Here is a 20,451-nt window from a genome sequence, read left to right as displayed (position 1 = left end):
ACAACCATTCCTGTCCCTGCTCTATCCATGTCTCCGAAATGGCCACAACATCGAAGTCCCAGATACTAACCCATGCTGCAAGTTCACCCACCTTATTCCGGACGCTCCTGGCATTGAAGTAGACACACTTCAAACCAACTTCTTACTTGTCGGTGCCATCTTGCTTCCCTGAACCTTTATTTCGGACCACCCTACTCCCAACCTTTTCTATAGTCGAACTAGAATTTTGGTGCCCATCCCACTGCTGAATTAGTTTAAACCCATCTACCCTTCCTCCCATCTCAAGCCCCAACCCCATCTCCTACCTACTGACCTCATCCCACCCCCTTGACTTCTCCGTCCTCCCTGGACTGACCTATCTCCTCCCTACCCTAATTTTTGGCAAGGATTAAGTATTGACTAATAGGCAGAAAGCAAAGTGTAGGAATAAATGGGCTGTTCTCGTGTTGGCAAGCTGTGACTGTTGGGGTACTGAAATATTCCATACTTGGGCCCATGTTATTTGCAAGATGTACAGTTACTGGGACACCACATGCACCATTCCATGTTCATAGAAAACTCAAAGCTTGGTGGGAAGTCTGCTGTCACGGCAATGCAACGCAGCCTCAAGAGAATTTAAACAGACTTCGTGAATGGGCAAGTGCATAGCATATGGAAACTAATGTGGGAAGATGTCAGATTACCCGCATTGTTAGGGAAAACAGAGGTGCTAAGTATTTCTGAAATAATAAGAGGGTAGAAAATGTCATCGTACAAAGGAACCTGGGTAACCTTGTCAATAAGTGACTGAAGGCTTATGCCTAAAAATGCAGCAGGCAATTAAGAAAGTTAATGGTATATTAGTCTTTACTACAAGGTTTGAGTTGTATAGATGCTTGCATAGACAGCACATGGAGTATTGTGTGCAGTTTTGGTCCCTTTATAGAAGCTTCCACTGAGGGGGTGAAATGAAGATTCGACCTGCTGGCTCCCAGATGATGTGTCTGTCCTGTGAAAAGGGATTGGGGAAATCGGGTTTGAATTCTTTAAAATTTTGAGGATTGAGAGGTGAACTTGAAACCTATAAAATATGTAAAGGGCAAGAGTAGATGTCGGTAAAACTTTTTTTTGATAGCTGGATGAACACAGCGGGCCAAGCAGCATCAAAGGAGCAGGAAAGCTGACATTTCGGGCCAAGACCCTTCTTCAGAAATGGAGGGGAATGGGGTTCTGAAATAAATAGGGAGAAAGGGGATGGCGCATAGAAGGTGGAGAAGATAGGTGGAAAGGCAACAGACCGGTCAAAGAGGCAGGGATGGAGCCAGTAAAGGTGAATGTAGGTGGGGAGGTCGGGAGGAGATAGGTCAGTCCAGGGAGGATGGAGAAGTCAAGGGGGCGGGATGAGGTCAGTACGTAGGAGATGGGGTTGGGGCTTGAGATGGGAGGAAGGACAGGTTAGGGAGGCAAGGACAAGCTGGGCTGGTTTTGGGATGCAGTAAGGGGAGAGGAGATTTTGAAGCTTGTGAAGTCTACATTGATACCATTGGCCTGCAGGGTTTCCACATGGAATATGAGTTGCTGTTCCTGCAACCTTCAGGTAGCATCATTGTGGCACTGCAGGAGGCCCAGGATGGACATGTCGTCTGAGGAAGGGGAGGGGGAGTTGAAATGGTTCGCAACTGGGAGGTGCAGTTGTTTAGTGCAAACCGAGCGTAGGTGATCTGCAAAGCGGTCCCCATGCCTCTGCTTGGTTTCCCCGATGTAGAGGAGGCCACAACGGGAACAGTGGATGCAGTATACCACATTAGCAGATGTGCAGGTGAACATCTATTTGATGTGGGACGTCTTCTTGGGGCCTGGGGTGAGGGGGAGGTGTAGGGGTAGGTTTAGGACTTACTGTGGTTGCAGGGAAAAGTGCCGGATGTGGTGGGGCTGGAGGGGAGCGCGGAGCGGACAAGGGAATCCCAGAGAGAGTGGTCCCTCTGAAAGGCAGATGAGGGTGGGGAGGGAAAAATGCCTTTGGTGGTGGGATCGGATTGGAGATGGCGAAAATGTTGGACAATGATATGTTGGATCTGGAAGTTGGTGGGGTGGTACATGAGGATGAGGGGGATTCTGTTTTGGTTGTTATTGCGGGGATGGGGGTGTGAGTGATGAGTTGCGGGAAATGCAGGAAACACATTCGCGGGCATTCTCGACCACTGATTTGGGGGAAGTTGTGGTCCTTGAAAACCCAGGACATCTGAGATGTACAGGAGTGGAATGCCTCATCCTGGGAGCAGATGTGGCAGAGGTGAAGGAATTGGGAATAGGGGATTTTTTCAGGAGTCTAGAACCAGGTAACGTAATTTCAAAATAAGAGGGAGGCCACTTAAGACCAAAGGTGATTTTGTTTTCTCTCAGGGCTTTGAATCTTTGAAGTTCTCTATACCATGGAGAGCTGTAGAGTCGCTGTCATTGAACGTATTTAAGCCAGAGATTGACAGATTCTAAATATCAAAACATTAAGGAATATAAGTTGGTGCAGGGACAAAAGAATAATTTAGATGATCAGGCATGACTACACTGAATGGCTTATTCCTGCTCCTGTGCTCCTAAAATATTCCAGTCACTTTTATTAATATCTGTAATTAATGGATAACTGATAGGATGCAGGGTTCAACTGAAGCTTATAACTAATTTTTATTTCATCATAATTTTGTTTTGACAGATTGTAATCCCTTTCTGCAGTCTCTTAATCAAGGATATTTACTTTTTAAACGAGGGTTGTGCCAACCGGTTACTGAATGGCCATGTCAATTTTGAGGTAATTCTGATGTTATTTTGTCTGTTTTTAAAGCCCTGAATACCGGTGAAAAGTAATAAAAGGGGAACCCCACATGAACGTTGAGTAAAACCAAACTTTTTGAAAGAAGATATCCTTAAAAATAAGAAATTAGGCTATTTGGCTGCTATCTAACCATTAAGTAGTGTGCAGATTAACATTGCTACAGACTATTTTTCAATCCATCTCTTAGAGTAGATGTGCACCCACGAACCTTTCCCTCTCCTTTCTGGTTCTTTTTGATCTTCATCTATTTACCACATCATTCTGTCATGTAGCTATCTCTGAGATGTCTTGTGTCCATTTGCTTTCAAATTGATCTCTTGCTTTAATCCTTGGGCCAGTCCTATTGCCTGCAACATTTCTGATATTAGTTTGAGTCACTTCACCTGATTGTCTTGAGTTTTTTTTTCTGTCTTTCCAAAATTCTTTACTGATCTACTGTTTCTTTAGTATGCCTTTCGCTAGATGTTTCAGCAGCATGTGTGGCTGTCTCTCTTTTTGACATTTTATTTATCTAATTTCCCTGTTGTTTCATCTCTTTGCCCCTGTGGAATCCTGCTGCTTGGTCACCTGTTGTCTATCTCAGATTGTTGGCCACGCTGTTTTTATTTTGCCCCTGACAAATGATTTATAAACAGTATTTCATGAGTGAGAATTGACTTCTTAAAGATTGAAACTAAAGGTAAACAGTGCCATCAGGAATACAGTCACATAAGTAATAAATATGATTTTACCAAGTAGTATTTCCAGTCTTCAGTTTTGCACAAAAACGCTAAATCAACTAACATGAAATGTTTCCGGTCCGGCGACCCTTTGAAGCAAGGGTCACTGAACCTGAAATGGTAACTCTGATTATTTTCTTCACAGATGCTGCCAAACCTGCTAAGCTTTTCCAGCAACTTAGAACATAGAACATAGAACAGTACAGCACAGAACAGGCCCTTCAGCCCACAATGTTGTGCCGACCATTGATCCTCATGTATGCACCCTCAAATTTCTGTGACCATATGCATGTCCAGCAGTCTCTTAAATGACCCCAATGACCTTGCTTCCACAACTGCTGCTGGCAACGCATTCCATGCTCTCACAACTCTCTGCGTAAAGAACCTGCCTCTGACATCCCCTCTATACTTTCCACCAACCAGCTTAAAACTATGACCCCTCGTGCTAGCCATTTCTGCCCTGGGAAATAGTCTCTGGCTATCAACTCTATCTATGCCTCTTATTATCTTGTATACCTCAATTAGGTCCCCTCTCCTCCTCCTTTTCTCCAATGAAAAGAGACCGAGCTCAGTCAACCTCTCTTCATAAGATAAGCCCTCCAGTCCAGGCAGCATCCTGGTAAACCTCCTCTGAACCCTCTCCAAAGCATCCACATCTTTCCTATAATAGGGCGCCCAGAACTGGACGCAGTATTCCAAGTGCGGTCTAACCAAAGTTTTATAGAGCTGCAACAAGATCTCACGACTCTTAAACTCAATCCCCCTGTTAATGAAAGCCGAAACACCATATGCTTTCTTAACAACTCTGTCCACTTGGGTGGCCATTTTAAGGGATCTATGTATCTGCACACCAAGATCCCTCTGTTCCTCCACGCTGCCAAGAATCCTATCCTTAATCCTGTACTCAGCTTTCAAATTCGACCTTCCAAAATGCATCACCTCGCATTTATCCAGGTTGAACTCCATCTGCCACCTCTCAGCCCATCTCTGCATCCTGTCAATGTCCCGCTGCAGCCTACAACAGCCCTCTACACTGTAAACGATACCTGCGCCCTTTGTGTCGTCTGCAAACTTGCTGACCCATCCTTCAATCCCCTCATCCAAGTCATTAATAAAAATTACAAACAGTAGAGGCCCAAGGACAGAGCCCTGTGGAACCCCACTCACCACTGAAACTTCTGTTTTTGTTTCTGATATGAAATGTTTATTTGATTCTGTCAAAAGTGTGGAAGGAAACGTTTTGATATGAATGTCAAGAAGTTACACAATAACACTACTGATAGTAATTTTTACCTGTGTGTGTTACTTTATGCGAGATGTTTTTCATCCTGAACTCATGCCCACCTTTCCAGGCTGTTTGCAGTATGTACTCTGCTGTAGGAATATTAAGAGCAAAGATGAAGACTGGATAGAGCAGATGTCCCTTTACAGTTTCAGAGCTAGAGTTCACATGCAAGCCGAAGTTCTGTTTTCATATATTCCCTGCCACCTGCAACATGGAATGCAGCTCCAGTAACTCTCAAGAAGCTTGACGCCGTCCAGGACAAAGCAGCCCACTTAATTGGTGCTACGTTCATAAGCGTCTGCTCCCTCGACCATTGATGCTCAGTAGCAGCAGCAGTGTGTATTATCTACAAACTGCACTGCAGAAATTCACCAAACATCCTTAGACAGCACCTTCCACCTTCAGGCAGCATAAACACGGGAACACCGCCACCTTCAAGTTCCCCGCCAAACAACCACCATCCTGATTTGGAAATATATCATTGTTTCTTCACTGTCACTGGGTCAAAATCCTGGAATTCCCTCTCTAAGGACCTTGTGGGTCTACTTACAACACATGGACTGCAACAGTTCAAGAAGAAAGCACACTACCACCTTCTCAAGGGCAACTAGGTATGGGCGATAAATGCTGGCCAACCAGTGAAGCCCACATCCCATGAGTGAATAAACAGGTTATGAGGGAAGTGGAGCAGGTCATCTGCCAAGCCACTGATAATGCCAGATTTAGATGGTAGATATGGAATTGGTCTGTCCAACCTATGTAATGTGCCTCAAGCTTATCAGCACTTTACTTGGCATCACAGCTTTGCAGAGTTTGGAAACACAGTAGAACAGAGGATTGAATCTGGATTCAACTGTGTTGTAATTCTGTGGAATTCACTACTCCAGAGTGCAGTGGATGCTGAGACATTGAATAATTTAAGGATGAGATATACGGATTTTTAATTAGTAATGAGTTACAGAGAGCGATAAGAAAAGTGGAGTAGAGGCTGGGACAAGATTAGTCATGATTGTATTGCATAGTGAAGCGGGCTTGGTGCTTAATTGCTTACTCCTGCTCCTAGTTCTTAATTCCCTATGTGAACATTGCTTCTCCAATGCCCAACTCACCCATTTATTTACAAGAATTTTTTTAAAGCTCACAGGTGCCCCTGTTGGTAAATATTATTTTTCTGCTAACCACACATTGTTTAAAATACTTAATTTGATGTCCAAAATTATGTTATGTTTTTATATCCTCCTTTTATATTTTCTGCACATACCACTGTGAGCTTGGTCCAAGGGCATAAAGTTTGTGAAGTATTTTATGTTTTAAGGCCATTAAAAAAAAAATGATGTTTCTTTAATTTCATCTAAGATTATACTCAGCTGTTGGATGAATTTATTACTTCTCTTTTTAGAAATTCTGGGAGCTTGCAAAGCAAGTCAGTGAGTTTATGACCTGGAAACAAGTGGAATGCCCCTTCGAACATGATCGCAAAATTCTTCAGTATCTTCTCACAGCTCCTGTCTTCTCTGAAGATAGTAAGTCAGTAAGAATATTTGAAAATCTACCGTGCTGTCCAGATAACACACTGGATAGAACTTGTTGAGGGCCTGTGTGCCAGCCAGCTGCGGAGTCAGCAAAATACCCACACTGCCTCTTTGTAGGGAGATCTGCTGAATCTCTAGCCACAGGCTAGTGCTGGCCTGTCCCTGGAATCGGGACCCTGGGGATAGAACTGTCACAAACAGTGAGTGCTTTGGTGATCTGTCCACCTGTGGAATCACACCACCACACAAATTTGGGTTTCAGGAAATAGAGGAAAAAATATTACAGAGAAACAATGTGTCAGTCCTGTTCTCCATTTATTTCCTTAATCTGTCCTTCACAGAATTTGAATATCTTCATCAGAATGGAATATAGTCAATGCAGTACTCTAGTATTATAAAGTTTCCAGTATTTATTTCCAATTATGGTTTTCAGCAGAAGACTACAATGAATGCAACCTTGGCCTGGGGACCAGGGGCCAGTTTTTCTATTGGAGTTCCTTTTTAGATATTTCCAATGCCATTTTATGCCTTTCAGGACCCATCTCCTTAAGCAGGAGATACAGATATAGCTACAATACCTTGTTGTTTTTGTGTTGGTATATGGATTATCTTTGGTTCACACAGAAGCCGAACGAGAAGGACACATCAGCATCATCGTCACTGCCTCAGTAAACGTAAAACCACGAAATGTAAGAAAAGGATTAACTTCCTAAAACCATAGTATTTACATTTTCACAAGACAGCAGGTATAAGTTGGCAACAATTTTTTTCAAATATCTGACACGCACTTAAATACACAAAAGGCAATCACCCCAAACACACTCTCAGCAGACTGCTGAGGTCACAGCTAATCAGTTGCATGTTGAGCTGTAACACAGTTGCCGTACCTGAAGTAAATCACACTCTGTGAGACACTTTGAGGTGTGATAACACATAAATACAAATCTTTACGAAATCAAACTGTTCAGTATCAACTTATTCAACTGAAACTGTTCAGTTACAATAACATCTACGATACAATAGCTATCTTAGCTTCGCTCGTACAGCAGCTCCTGAATTTATGTAGCCATAAGATAATTATTTCACATTCATTTGCAAGGAATTCATTTCCTCAATGTCTTCAAGTGTTCCTGATTACCTAATCCCCAGGTATTTCATTGCTGTCGCCATTACTGCACCTCAGGCTTTTCGAGTGCTGCTACCCCCTTTGCAGCACCCTGCCCGTAGCTTTGCAGCTCATCTCCTTACTTTGCAGATGCACTGCATTTCTTTAGCAAGCCCTTTGAAGCTTTTCCCTCCCATTTCCAGCCTCTTTTTTTTTTGCAGCCCCTCTTCCCTTTGCAGTCTCTCACTCCCCAAATTGGTGTCAAGTTGAATTCGAAATGTTGACTGTATCTCTCTCTACTGTGGCTGCCTGGATTTCTCCAGCAATTCCTGTTTTTATATCTTAGATGGCTTGCTCTTCAAGTAAATTTAGACTTCACAGCGATTTCTCTGTGTCTATTCGCACCATCACATCTTATTGAAGTGTAAAGCTTCATTTGGAATAATAAAAGGCTTGAGTAACTTCCTCCAATTATTTTGTGACTTCCTTTAGTACAATAGGTGTGTGGCATCCATCAGTGCTGCTGTAGGTGTGTAATTTTTGTAAACCATTGATCAGCACTGATTTACAAGACTTCTCAATAGAGTTGTGGTAGAAATAGTACATTTATTTATTTCCATTGTGGTAAAATAAAAGACCACACAATGATGCAAATGGATTATAACTTTTTTCAATGGGTATTGTGAATTGTTGTCAGGTTGATTTTTGAGAACAAAAGCTTGGCGACACAATAAGTCCTTAAAAAAAAATCAGTTAATTTTGATTATAAACTAATTGAAAGTTCCAAACTTGAATGTATTTTTGCTCAATGTAGAAAATGTCCTATAAATTACATTAAATTTGTTAAAATCAAGTGAGGAGTGGTGAATTACCTCACTTGGTCACAACAAAGCTTAATCTTGTTTAGCCCTTGGTTATAATTTTTCTTTATTGAAATGTGATGAAATAATTTTTAGTATAGTGCACATTGCAAGATTTTCTTGTTCTTTGCTAACTCTGAGAAAATAATAGAGACCATCTGTGCTTGTTTGTTGTTGGGGAGCATCAGCAGCGGAGGCACCTTTTTAAGGACTCATTGTGTCGCCAAGCTTTTGTTCTCAAGAAAGCAATCAAATACCCTCTATTTTATGTTCTGTCCGCTTGTGCCTGTACTTAATAATTTTATGCAATTTTTAACTCCAACATGGGATCTTGATCAGATGGGCCAATGGGCCGAGGTGTGGTAGGACTTACACTTAATGGTAAGGTCCTGGCGAGTGTTGCTGAACAAAGAGACCTTGGAGTGCAGGTTCATAGTTCCCTGAAAGTGGATTCGCAGGTAGATAGGATGGTGAAGAAGGCATTTGGTATGCTTGCCTTCATTGGTCAACGCATTGAGTATAGGAGTTGGGAGGGCATGTTGCTGCTGTACAGGACATTGGTTTGGCCACTTTTGGTGGTATTGCATGCAATTCTGGCCTCCCTGCTATACAAAGGATGTTATAGAGTTTAAAGTCATACAGCATAGAAAAACAGACTCTTCAGTCCAACCATTCCATGCTGAACGTAATCCCAAATTAAACTAGCCTACTCCTGGCCCAAATCTTTCCAAACCTTTCTATTCATGTATCCACCCAAATGTCTTTTAAACATTGTAATTGTACCCACATCTACCACTTCCTCAGGAATTTCATTCCACATGTGAACCACCCTCTGTGTAAAAAAAATCGCCTTGTGTCTTTTCTAAATCTCTCTCCTATCACCTTAAAAATGTGACTTCAAGTCTTTAAATTCCCCATTTTGGGGAAAAGACAACTATTATCAACTCTAGCTTTACCTCTCATTATTTTATAAACTTCTTTCATGTCACCTCTTCACCTCTTACACCCCAGTGGAAAAATGTCCCAGCCTATCCAGCCTTTCCTTATAATTCAAACCATCCATACTTGGCAACTTCCTGATAAATCTCTTTTGAACCCTCTCCAGCTTGATAATCTTCCTATAACTGGGCATCCAGAACTGGACACAAAGTATTCGAGAAGAGACCTCACCAATGTCCTATACAACCTCAAGATGACATTCCAACTCATACTCAAAGGACTGAGCAATGAAGGCAAACATGCCAAATGTCTTTTTAACCATCCCGTCTATATGTGACACATGTTACAGAATTATATACCCCTAAGTCTCTTTATTCTACAACACTACCCAGAGTTCTACCATTAATTCTATAAGCCCTTTCCTTGTTTGTTCTACCAAAATGCAATACCTCACATTTGTCCAGATTGATCTCCATCTGCTATTTTTCAGCCCATTGACCCATTTGATGAAGATTCCTTTGTAAGCCAATTTTGTATCCAATTGGCGCGTTCACCCTGAATCCCATGATCCTAACTTTTCTAATTAGTCTACCATGTGGAATTTTGCCAGAGGCTTTACCAGAATCCAAATAATCAATGTCTACTGCTCTGCCATCATCGACCTTTTTGGTAACATCCTCAAAAAATTCAATCAAGTTTGTGAGACACAGTTTTCCTTGCACAATACCATGCTGACTATCCCTAATCAATTTTTGCTTCTCTAAATGCCCATAAATCCTATCTTTCATTATCACCTCCAACAATTTACGCAAAACTGAAGTCAGGCTCACAGGTCTGTAGTTCCCCAATTTCTGCTTACAGCCTTTCTTAAACAAAGGTACAACATGAATCATCAGGCACCTCACCGGTAGTTATAGATGATAATATTTCCACAACTAGAAAGGGTTTAGAAAAGATTTACAGAGATGTTGCCAGGATTGGAGGATTTGAGCTGTAGGGAGAGGCTGAATAGGCAGGGATTGTTTTCCTTGGACTTTTGGAGACTGAGGGGTGACCTGAGAGAGTTTATAAAATCTTGAGGGGCATGGATGGGGTGAATGGCCAAGGTCATTCCCCCAGAATGGGGGAGACCAAAACCAAAGTGCGCAGGTTTAAGGTGAGAGAGGAAAGTTATAAAAGGGATGCAAAGGGCAACTTTTTCACACATAGGGTGGTGAGTGTTGAAATGAGCTGCCAGAGGAAGTGGTGGAGCCTGGTACAATTACATTTAAAAGGCATCTGAATGGGCATATGAATAGGAAGGGTTTAGAGGGATATGGCCCAAATGCTGGCGAATGGGACTAGATTTATTTGGGATATCTTGTTGACATGGACAAGTTGGACCAAAGGGCCTGTTTCCAAACTGTATATCTGTATGACTGTAACAAGTCATGTGATGATTCAGAATCTGACAGGAGATGAGAATCTTTTCAAGCCTTCCAGGGAAGAATTTCATTGCCTTGGGAAAAGATGTTAATTTCAGCTGAGCTTGTCTCTCATGAGTCACATCGGTTTTCTGAAATCTGGTTAGCCTGATCTGCCTCAGGTGATGCCCATGGCCATTATAAATCATTGTCTTTGATCCCTTTCTTAATAAAAATCCTTGTACCTTACACAGACATATCACTTACTGTCAGTTTTATTAACTGCATTACCTAAAACATCTTTCAAGGCTGCTGTATAAGTTTGACCGAAATATAATTGTGTTTTAAGTGCATAAGAACAGAGATTTAAACTAATTACTGTTTAGATTTCAGGGAAACAGCTCTCTGTATTTTACCTTTGAAAAGTCCTGTTTTCACCATGTTTGACAGGGAGTTCGTTTAGATCAGTGGCACCCTTCTCTCCTTTGTGTCAGGAGGTTACAGTTAAAGCTACACTCCTGAAAATTCAGTAAATAATCTAGGCAAACACTTCAGGCAAAATTCTGTTAAACTAAAGTTGCTGTATAAATGCAAGCTGCCAATGGGAAATAGAAAAATGATTTCTAGGATTGGTGAAAGAATAAGTCAAACTATGGGTATCTAATTTCTCATCATTTACATTCCTCTGCACTCAGAAAGAAGTTTATATTCTGTTCATAAATCCTCTCAAAATCTGTGCTTCAAACATAGCAAATAAGTACAACAGTTTAAAATGGCCTGTTGCACTGGTATCTGTCTTTATTGTTTTCTTACAATTTATTTATTACAGTTGCTACTTTATTACAATGTTCAGTCTCTGGACGGTTATCTTATAGTCAGTATTAAGAATCACTTTCATAAGGGGGCCCTTGATCCATGTGAATCTACATGTGATGTTACACACAATAAGTACTATTGTAAGGTAGCCCAATGTTGAACAAACTACCCTAGTCATTGCAATTTGCTCACTGAAGATTACATAAGCCTCGTAATTTTTTTTCAGCCTGTGAATAACTTAACAAACACTGTCATGAACAATTGTGCCTGTTATTTAGCTAAACATTAAAGATTAAGCAGTAGTTAACGATTAACAACAATTTCACATGATTACAGATTAATTTGCACGTCCTGAATTATTAAATAATTATAGCATAATTTTGTTACGTGTTCTAATGATGCAGAATCTAATTCAGTAGCTGCGCAACAAGCATCAGCTTTACTGTTGGTTGTGCATGTTTCCCTCTATGGGAAATATTATAAAGCAAGGAAAACTAAAATATTGCTACAGGCTGAGGTTAGACATATCTCCTGCCATCTTTGAAATTCAAATTTGAACAAATTAAATCGGAAATATATATCTTTCTCAATTTAAAAAAAGCTGCCAATCTTTGACAGCATTTAAAGCGCAGATTTCTGCTGATCCTTGGCAAACAAGACCAGTGAATCAATACAAGAGATTGCCCTGTCTTTCAGCTGCATATTGCCATGGACACAACTCCTTAATATGTCACTCGTTTTGCCTCCTAATCGTGGTCAAATTTAACTTGTTTCTAAAACCTAGACGGACTGTAAGACTTGCTTTACCAGTTCATTTTCAGTGTACTTTACCAGAATTATCTAAAGCCAGAGCAAAGCAAACAACCTGACTCCTTGCCATTTATGGTTGGCTTACATTCCAGAATAGATTGGATATGAATTCATCCCTTAGATTCAGTGGCAGAAGTTTAAAGGGAAGGAGCAGAAAAAGGGGATCACAAAGAGAACTGAATCTGAAGAGCTGCAGCAGGTGCAGGCTTAAAAGCTTTCTGTGTTGTCATTTCTTTGTGCCTAAGAACTGTACAAGACAAATTTTGTTTTAGATTGAAATTATGAAATTAGCAACAATGTATCTTACTATTATTTATCTTGTTTCTCCTCAGCACTTTACTTGGCTTCGTATGATAGTGAAAGCCCTGAGAACCACATTGAGAAGGAGAGGTGGAAGTCTCTAAGGTAGACATCAAAGCTCATTAAACAGCTATTTAGTGTAGGGGCTATTATATTAAAAAAGCATATGTTCAAATTTATATATAAATCCTAGATAATTACATGTTTCCCTTTACTTATTTTTGTTTAAGGATCAATGGAAGTATTGTGTTTTTGATCTGTTCAGTTTGTGATTGTGTGCTTTTATTTTGATTCTCCATTGAAAGTTAGCCAAACCATATTGAAATTGAAAAATTGAAAACAAAAGGACATCAAACATGTTTGTTTGCAAATGGTTTTATGTGCACCAATCCCTCTATGAGAATTGATATAGAGCAAGTATTTCACAAAGGTCTTTGCCTACCTAGTATCATTCCATTGCTGGAAGAGAACGGTCAGTCCTAAGCAAGGGGCTCACTTTTGTCCCCCTCCACCCACACATCAACGAATACCAGTCACGTTTGGACATTGAGCAGTTTTTCCGCCGCCTTCGCCTCCACGCTTACTTCTTCAACCGGGAGCCTAACCCTCCCTCCACTGACCCCTTCACCCACCTCCAACACGAGTACTCTTCCTGAACACCACCCACAAGCCTCCTCCCCTCCCTTGACCTCTTCATCTCCAACTGCCGTTGAGACATTAACCACCTCAACCTCTCCACCCCTCTTACCCACTCTAACCTCTCCCCCGCAGAACGGGCAGCCCTCAGCTCCAACTCCAACCTCACCGTCAAACCTGCAGACAAGGGTGGCGCAGTGGTAGTATGGCGCACTGACCTCTACATCGCCGAGGCCAAACACCAACTCTCCGACACCACTTCCTACAGCCCCCTTGACATGACCCCACCCCAAGCACCAAACCATCATCTCCAATACCACCTATGACCTCATCACCTCAGGGGACCTCCCGCCTACAGCCTCCAATCTTATTGTTCCCCAACCCCGCACGGCCCGTTTCTGTCTCCTTCCCAAAATCCACAAACCTGCCTGCCCTGGTCGGCCCATTGTCTCAGCTTGTTCCTGACCCACCGAACTCATCTCCACCTATCTGGACTTCATTTTCTCCCCTTTGGTCCAGGAACTCCGTACCTATGTCTGTGACACCACCCACGCCCTCCAACTCTTCCAGAACTTCCAATTCCGTGGCCCCCAACACCTCATTTTCACCATGGACGTCCAGTCCCTATATACCTGCATTCCGCATGCAGATGGCCTCAAGGCCCTCCGCTTCTTCCTGTCCCACAGGCCCGACCAGTCCCCCTCCACCGACACCCTCATCTGCCTAGCTGAACTCGTCCTCACCCTCAACAACTTTTTTTTTCGGTTCCTCCCACTTCCTACAGACAAAGGGGGTCACCATGGGCACCCGCATGGGCCCAAGCTATGTCTGCCTCTTTGTAGGTTACGTGGAACAGTCCCTCTTCCGCACCTACACAGGCCCCAAACCCCACCTCTTCCTCTGTTACATTGATGACTGTATCGGCGCCGCCTCTTGCTCCCCAGAGGAGCTCGAACAGTTCATCCACTTCACCAACACCTTCCACCCCAACCTCAAGTTCACCTGGGCCATCTCCAACACATCCCTCAACTTTCCATATGAAGCAGATGTTCACCTGCACATCTGCTAATGTGGTATACTGTATTTGTTGTACCCGGTGTGGCATCCTCTACATTGGGGAAACCAAGCGGAGGCTTGGGGACCGCTTTGCAGAACACCTCTGCTCGGTTCGTAATAAACAACTGCACCTCCCAGTTGCGAACCATTTTAACTCCCCCTCCCATTCCTCAGACGACATGTCCATCATGGGCCTCCTGCAGTGCCACAATGATGCCACCCGAAGGTTGCAGGAACAGCAACTCATATTCCGCTTGGGAACCCTGCAGCCCAATGGTATCAACGTGGACTTCACAAGCTTCAAAATCTCCCCTTCCCCCACTGCATCCCAAAACCAGCCCAGCCTGTCTCTGCCTCCCTAACCTGTTCTTCCTCTCACCCATCGCTTCCTCCCACCTCAAGCCGCACCTCCATTTCCTACCTACTAAACTCATCCCACCTCCTTGACCTGCCCGTCTTCCCTAGACTGACCTGTCTCCTCCCTAGGTCCCCACCTATACTCTCTTCTCCACCTATCTTTTTTCTCCATCTTCTGTCCGCTTCCCCCTCTCTCCCTATTTATTCCAGAACCCTCACCTCATCCCCCTCTCTGATGAAGGGTCTAGGCCCGAAACGTCAGCTTTTGTGCTCCTGAGATGCTGCTTGGCCTGCTGTGTTCATCCAGCTTCACACTTTGTTATCTCTCATTCCATTGCTGGTCTGCTTTAAAATCTGCAAGTCAGAGCTTCATCAGGAAGCCTATAATCCCTTGTTTTATTCATTCATGGGATGTCAGCATTACCGGATATGCTAATATCTATTGTCCATCCCTAATTGCTTGAAGGTCAGTTCAGAGAAAAATGCATTGAAGTGGGTCTGGAGTCACATGTAGGCCAGTCCAGGTAAGGGCAGTAGATTATTTTCTGCGAAGAATATTCGTAAGCCAGTTGGAATTTTACGACAATTGAGAATGATCACCATTAAACTAGCTTTTGAATGCCAAATTTTAATACAAAATAAAATATCCTTACCTCCATGGTGAAATTTGAACCTGTGCCCTCAGAATGTTAAACCAATGACAATACCACCTCCCCGACGAGTAATGTGATGTTTAATAAAAATAATTGAGGAAGAATGTCGACTTTAAACTGGGTGTGTAGACTTAATATGCTACACTTAACAGGTTCCTCCCAAGTTTACCCAAACAGTTTTGCTTTATAGTTTACAGCCATTTGCCAATATATTTGTATAATATATACCATGTCTTCATGATGAGTAACAGTACCTTTAAGATGTGATTCAAGATTATAACCTTAACCATATTCTAAATATATTTTATAAATATAAACTGTGGAACATTTTCAAATTGGTAAAACATCCTAAGGTGCTTCAAGGGGACAGTGTCAAAATAAAATTTGCCGCCAACCTATATAAAATGATTTTAGGACAGATGACCAAAGGTTTGGTCAAAAACGTGGAAGTTAATGATTGCCTTTAAAGAGGAAAGGGGGATCAAGATTTATTGAAGTTCAGAGATGGAATTGCAGAGCAGAAGTCTTTGGAACCTAAAAGCATGGCCATGAAGGGCAGATCAATTAAAATTGAGGATGCACAGAATCCCGAGAGTGTGGAAGCAGGTCTTTTTGACCCTCTGAACACCCCACCCAGAACCAATCCTTCGTATCCCTGCTTTTCCCATGGCTAATTCACCTAGTCTGCATATCCCTGGACAATATAACATGGCCAGTCCACCCAGCCTGCACATCTTTACACTGGGAGGAAACCAGAGCACCCGGAGGTGTAAACTCAACACTGTCACCCAAGGATAGAATTGAACCCAGTCCCATGGTGCTGTGAAGCAACAGTGCTAGCCACTGAGCCACCATGCTGCCCATTGAAGAGGTCTAAGTTGAGGGAACACAGATATATTGTATTTTAGAGTCTTCTTGGCACCATTGGTAGCATCCCTACCGCTGGACGAAGAGACTTGGGTTCAAGTCTCACCTGCTGTAAAAGTATGTAATAACATCTCAGAAACAGGTTGATTAGAAAAATAGGCAAGTTTGAGTCTGTGAAGTGTTCTAAAAACAAGAATGAAAATTTTAAAATCAAAGCATGTCCTTCTGAAGACCCAGTACATATCAGCGGGCAGTGGTTTGACGGGTGGCAGAGACTTGGTATGAGTTACAGCAGCCAGCAGAGCTTTGGATGATCTCATACTTGAGGGTAAAAAGTGGGAGGAATTGTCACAGTTCATTTAACTGGCCTATTTAGAGCTCACCAGAAATGTATTGCTTTAATTCTGATTATAGAAAGCAGATACGAGTAATTATAAATTGAATGTACCTGATGAAACAATTAACCCAAGGAAAGAGCTTGAATAATCTTGATTATGTGATTATGATGTGTTTTGCTTTATCACAAAACTTAAGATTCACACTCCTCTTCCAAGTTCCTATTTCACAATTTGATTGTGCACTTTAAACAATGTCTTTCTTTCTCTTCCAGATCAACACTTCTAACAAGGGTTTAGCTTCAATGCAAACTTCTCTATAAATGACCCCCACTCCGAAGATGTTTTGCAGTACTTGCCATCTGAGGACAAGGCAGTTGGCCTACAGTAGTCTAGAAATCCCAAGTCAGAACAAAGGAGGCTGAATCTCAATTAGAGCCAAAATGGACATTGGATGCCTGTATTTCATCGGCCGCTGATCAAACATGTCACTTTTTTTTTGTTCAGCTTGACGGATGTAAATTCATTATGAATTGAACTTTGAGAGTGTCATCATGATTGCACATCTCTTCAGTATTTGCTGTCAAGTTGGGGACTAAACGTCAGGGATGCAGCTGCTTATTCTGTGCTATTTCAGACAGAAACTCAAAAATTGGTGCTGGTCTCCAGATAACTGGAATAAAAACTGAATAATGAGATGGCTGCTGGTTAAGTCAACTCAGTATTATTGGGAAAAAGACTTAATTTAATGATGTTTATGACAGTGGTCACTGAAATGTAGTCCTGGATAGGTAATAGATTTGTGTAATATGAGAAATATGGTTACATCCATGACCAAATTGATCCCATAGAATACTTTGTAAACATTCCGCATGGCTGTGTGATTCATACTTGGATAGGTTTTAACAAATGTTGAGATGTAGATTAACCTAAAAGAATGGAAATGCCCAAATGCATTATTTTGGCATATATAAGAGTTAAAGAGCATTCTAGTTGCTGTTAGAAGATATTTGTAATTTTCACAACTTGTATTAAAATAGTGGTGTGAAAGCAATAGTGTACCCAATCAGCAGAAGCAACAGAGGGACTGGTTCTGTAGGAAGACTTGTAGATTCATTAATGAAGTTGTAGGTGGTTAATTATCCTAGGAAATGCACTGTTTAGTTAGTCACTTCAGCATTAGGATTGTGCAATACCTTGACTTTTAGACATCTTTGACTTGCTTTCAGTAGGTGTAAGCACTTAAAAATATCCATTCCTTATGTCATGATAGACATCATGGGACGATAAAAAATAATGAATGTGATTCAGAAAAAGATAAATGCCAGTGATTTGCTAATGGAGCTGACAAGATAATGTACATGTCTTTGTAAACTACTTGAACAAAGGTGAAATTTTGCAGGCATTTTGTCCTGCTGTTGCCTTTTTGTGTTTTTTTTAAATCACAATTTGTGGTTAATTTATCTGTGTATGTAATTTATACTTTTATGTGTGTATCATAATGTATTTCAAGTGTCAAGATCGCTTAAAAGTAGACTTTATTTTTAATTTTATGCAGCTAAAATTGAGCTTTTATATATAATGAAGGTTTCTTCTTTCACCAAGTCTACAAGTGAAGTTGTTTTATACTGAATAGCTCAATCTACAGATTATTGAAGCAATAGAGAAAAAATATTCTAGTCATGCATAGCAGCTTTGACAATTGTATGCAGCAGCACATAGTACTTGTGCTAGCAAATGATTATTAGTGAGTCTGTATATCCATGGGAAGCAATAACCAGCATTTCTATATGGCAGGATTTCTAGGCACCTCACTCCATTATGACTCATGTTACCCACTGGATGTTAAACTAGTCGCCACCTCTGCAGGATTGTTTAGAGTGGTGTTCAAACCCTGTCATTTCTGATACGGAGTTAGGAGTGCTATGATTAAGACAAAGAATTGGCTGGTCCATTAATGTTGTTGGCAGATTACATGGAACACAGCAGGATTTTTCTGCCAAAGTTACATAAAGTACCATCATTAATATCGACACAAAATTGGAAAACTACAATCCGTATTAATGTTGAATTCTCCGAATATGTATACCAGAGCAGAGAACAGACTCAAAATTTGACATGATGCAACTTACAATGGATGATGCTGGGTTTATGTGTGAGTCCTCAAATTGCACCATTGACTAGTACGTTGGACTAACTTCATCTGAACCAGTGCTGTGGTGAGGTTCCCTGTTTTATAAGCATGAATTCATATAGTGACTTGATAATATGTCACAGAACAGATTCAGTACCTATCAACATTAGTCATGGTAGCTCACAGGTTCCAGTCAACCTGTACTAAAGAAATGGAACTTCATAGAGTTATGCAACACTAAACAAGCATATGACATACATGGAATAGTGTAGGTTAGATGGGCTTGAGATCGGTATGACAAGTCGGCACAACATCAAGGGCCGAAGGGCCTGTACTGTGCTGTAATGTTCTATGAACAGATCCTTCAGTCCAACCAGTCCATAATCCCAAACTAAGCTAGTCCCAGCTCCCTGCTCCTGGCCCATGCCGTTCCATTTCCAATTCTTGTACTTATCCAAATATCTTTTAAATGTTGTAATTGTACCGACATCCATCCCCTTCCTCAGGAAGTTCATACCACATGTGAACCACCCTTTATGTAAATGTTCACAACTTTGTTTTAAACTGACCTATTTTTCTAATCAGTCCATTCAAAGATGTGATCACACACTTCCATACACTCAGAGAGCAGGTGAGACATGAACCTGTGCCTCTTGCTTTAGGGGTAAGGACACTACTACTGTGCCATAGGAAAGCCCCTTCACAACTGTTCTGAGGAAGGGTTACCGGACCCGAAACGTTAACTCTGATTTCTTCTTCACATAAGCTGCCAGACTTGCTGAGCTTTTCCAGCAACTTGTTTTTTCCCCCTCATAACTTGGTTTACTACTGGTAGTATATTGGGTGTCAGTCATTGCTTATTAATCAATGACTGGAGTAGAACCTAGTAGATTACCATCCAATTTGTAGCTATTTGCGGAGTTGAAAGTAATGCCTTTGCTCCCCGTTAATGCAATGAATAAAAGCCTACTCCAAAACCAAATGTTCATGGGAAAAGTGTTTGTATTCTGTTTTAATTCTCAGCAGAACTTATTTACAGCAATCATTTTCCATAGCCAACTGATATTTGGACTCCAACATGTTGGATTAGCCAGTCTCTGTTGCAACCTGGAATGATTGGAAATGCCTTTGGATTTCAAGTAGGAATACCAAACTTGCAACAACGGGGATGAGTAACAGGAAGTGGCTTGTCTTGTTTTTATGAAATCTACAGTTGTTGACACTTGCACCTTGGCTGCAAACCAAGTATCAGTTCATCTCATGTTTTGTTTTCTCTTCATCATCTGTTGCAGTTTTGTTTTGAAGTTTATTCAATGAATACAGGGTATTTATATCAAAATGGATCACGAACCCACAAGTTGTCAAATGTTTTGACTAAGCAGACCTTTCTAATATTAAAATATCCATGTTTTGCTCGCAGAAAATGTTGAAAATGGAAGAAACAGTAGTTACATCAAAAGGACATACAGCAGAGATGAATGAAATAAATTATTCATGGAATTTTACTCAATTTTCCATCTCTTGCATGTCTTTTTAAAATAAAAGAACTTGGAACACAACAGGATGAATTTAACTTGGAGTGAGATTGGATGCCATGATGGGGATGTCAAATTAGGTGCAGTGGCAGGAAATGATGTGCCTGTTACATTCCTGCCACCATTGGTTCTTTACTGTAGCTAATTAAGGGACTCACCACTACCCTTGGTATTTTACCAGTGAGAGATGCTCACTGCCACAAAGGGAGGCCACCATATCCTGACCTTTCCTTCACGATTGATCCACCACCCCACCTAGGCAGAGTTCTGCCTGACATCTTCCAGTGAGTTTGAGAAACT

At 41.5% G+C, this 20,451-nt stretch overlaps 1 protein-coding gene across 3 annotated transcripts in view; it reads left to right on the top strand.

Moving 5' to 3' along the window:
* Nucleotides 1-20,121, top strand: part of rasgef1ba (RasGEF domain family, member 1Ba) — an 82,727-nt gene extending 62,606 nt beyond the window's left edge. For all 3 annotated transcript variants that reach the window (XM_059646253.1, XM_059646255.1, XM_059646250.1), the window contains 4 exons: nucleotides 2,690-2,785; nucleotides 6,213-6,336; nucleotides 12,611-12,683; nucleotides 16,758-20,121. In XM_059646253.1, the coding sequence (XP_059502236.1) occupies nucleotides 2,690-2,785; nucleotides 6,213-6,336; nucleotides 12,611-12,683; nucleotides 16,758-16,782 (318 nt within the window). In that variant the 3' untranslated portion in view covers nucleotides 16,783-20,121. The remainder of the gene's footprint in view (nucleotides 1-2,689; nucleotides 2,786-6,212; nucleotides 6,337-12,610; nucleotides 12,684-16,757) is intronic.
* Nucleotides 20,122-20,451: the final 330 nt, after the last annotated feature.

This window comes from Stegostoma tigrinum, chromosome 1 (assembly GCF_030684315.1).
Source record: "Stegostoma tigrinum isolate sSteTig4 chromosome 1, sSteTig4.hap1, whole genome shotgun sequence".
NCBI classification, from domain to species: domain Eukaryota; kingdom Metazoa; phylum Chordata; class Chondrichthyes; order Orectolobiformes; family Stegostomatidae; genus Stegostoma; species Stegostoma tigrinum.
Note: the sequence above shows the minus strand (reverse complement) of the source record. Positions and strands in the feature narration are given on the sequence as shown.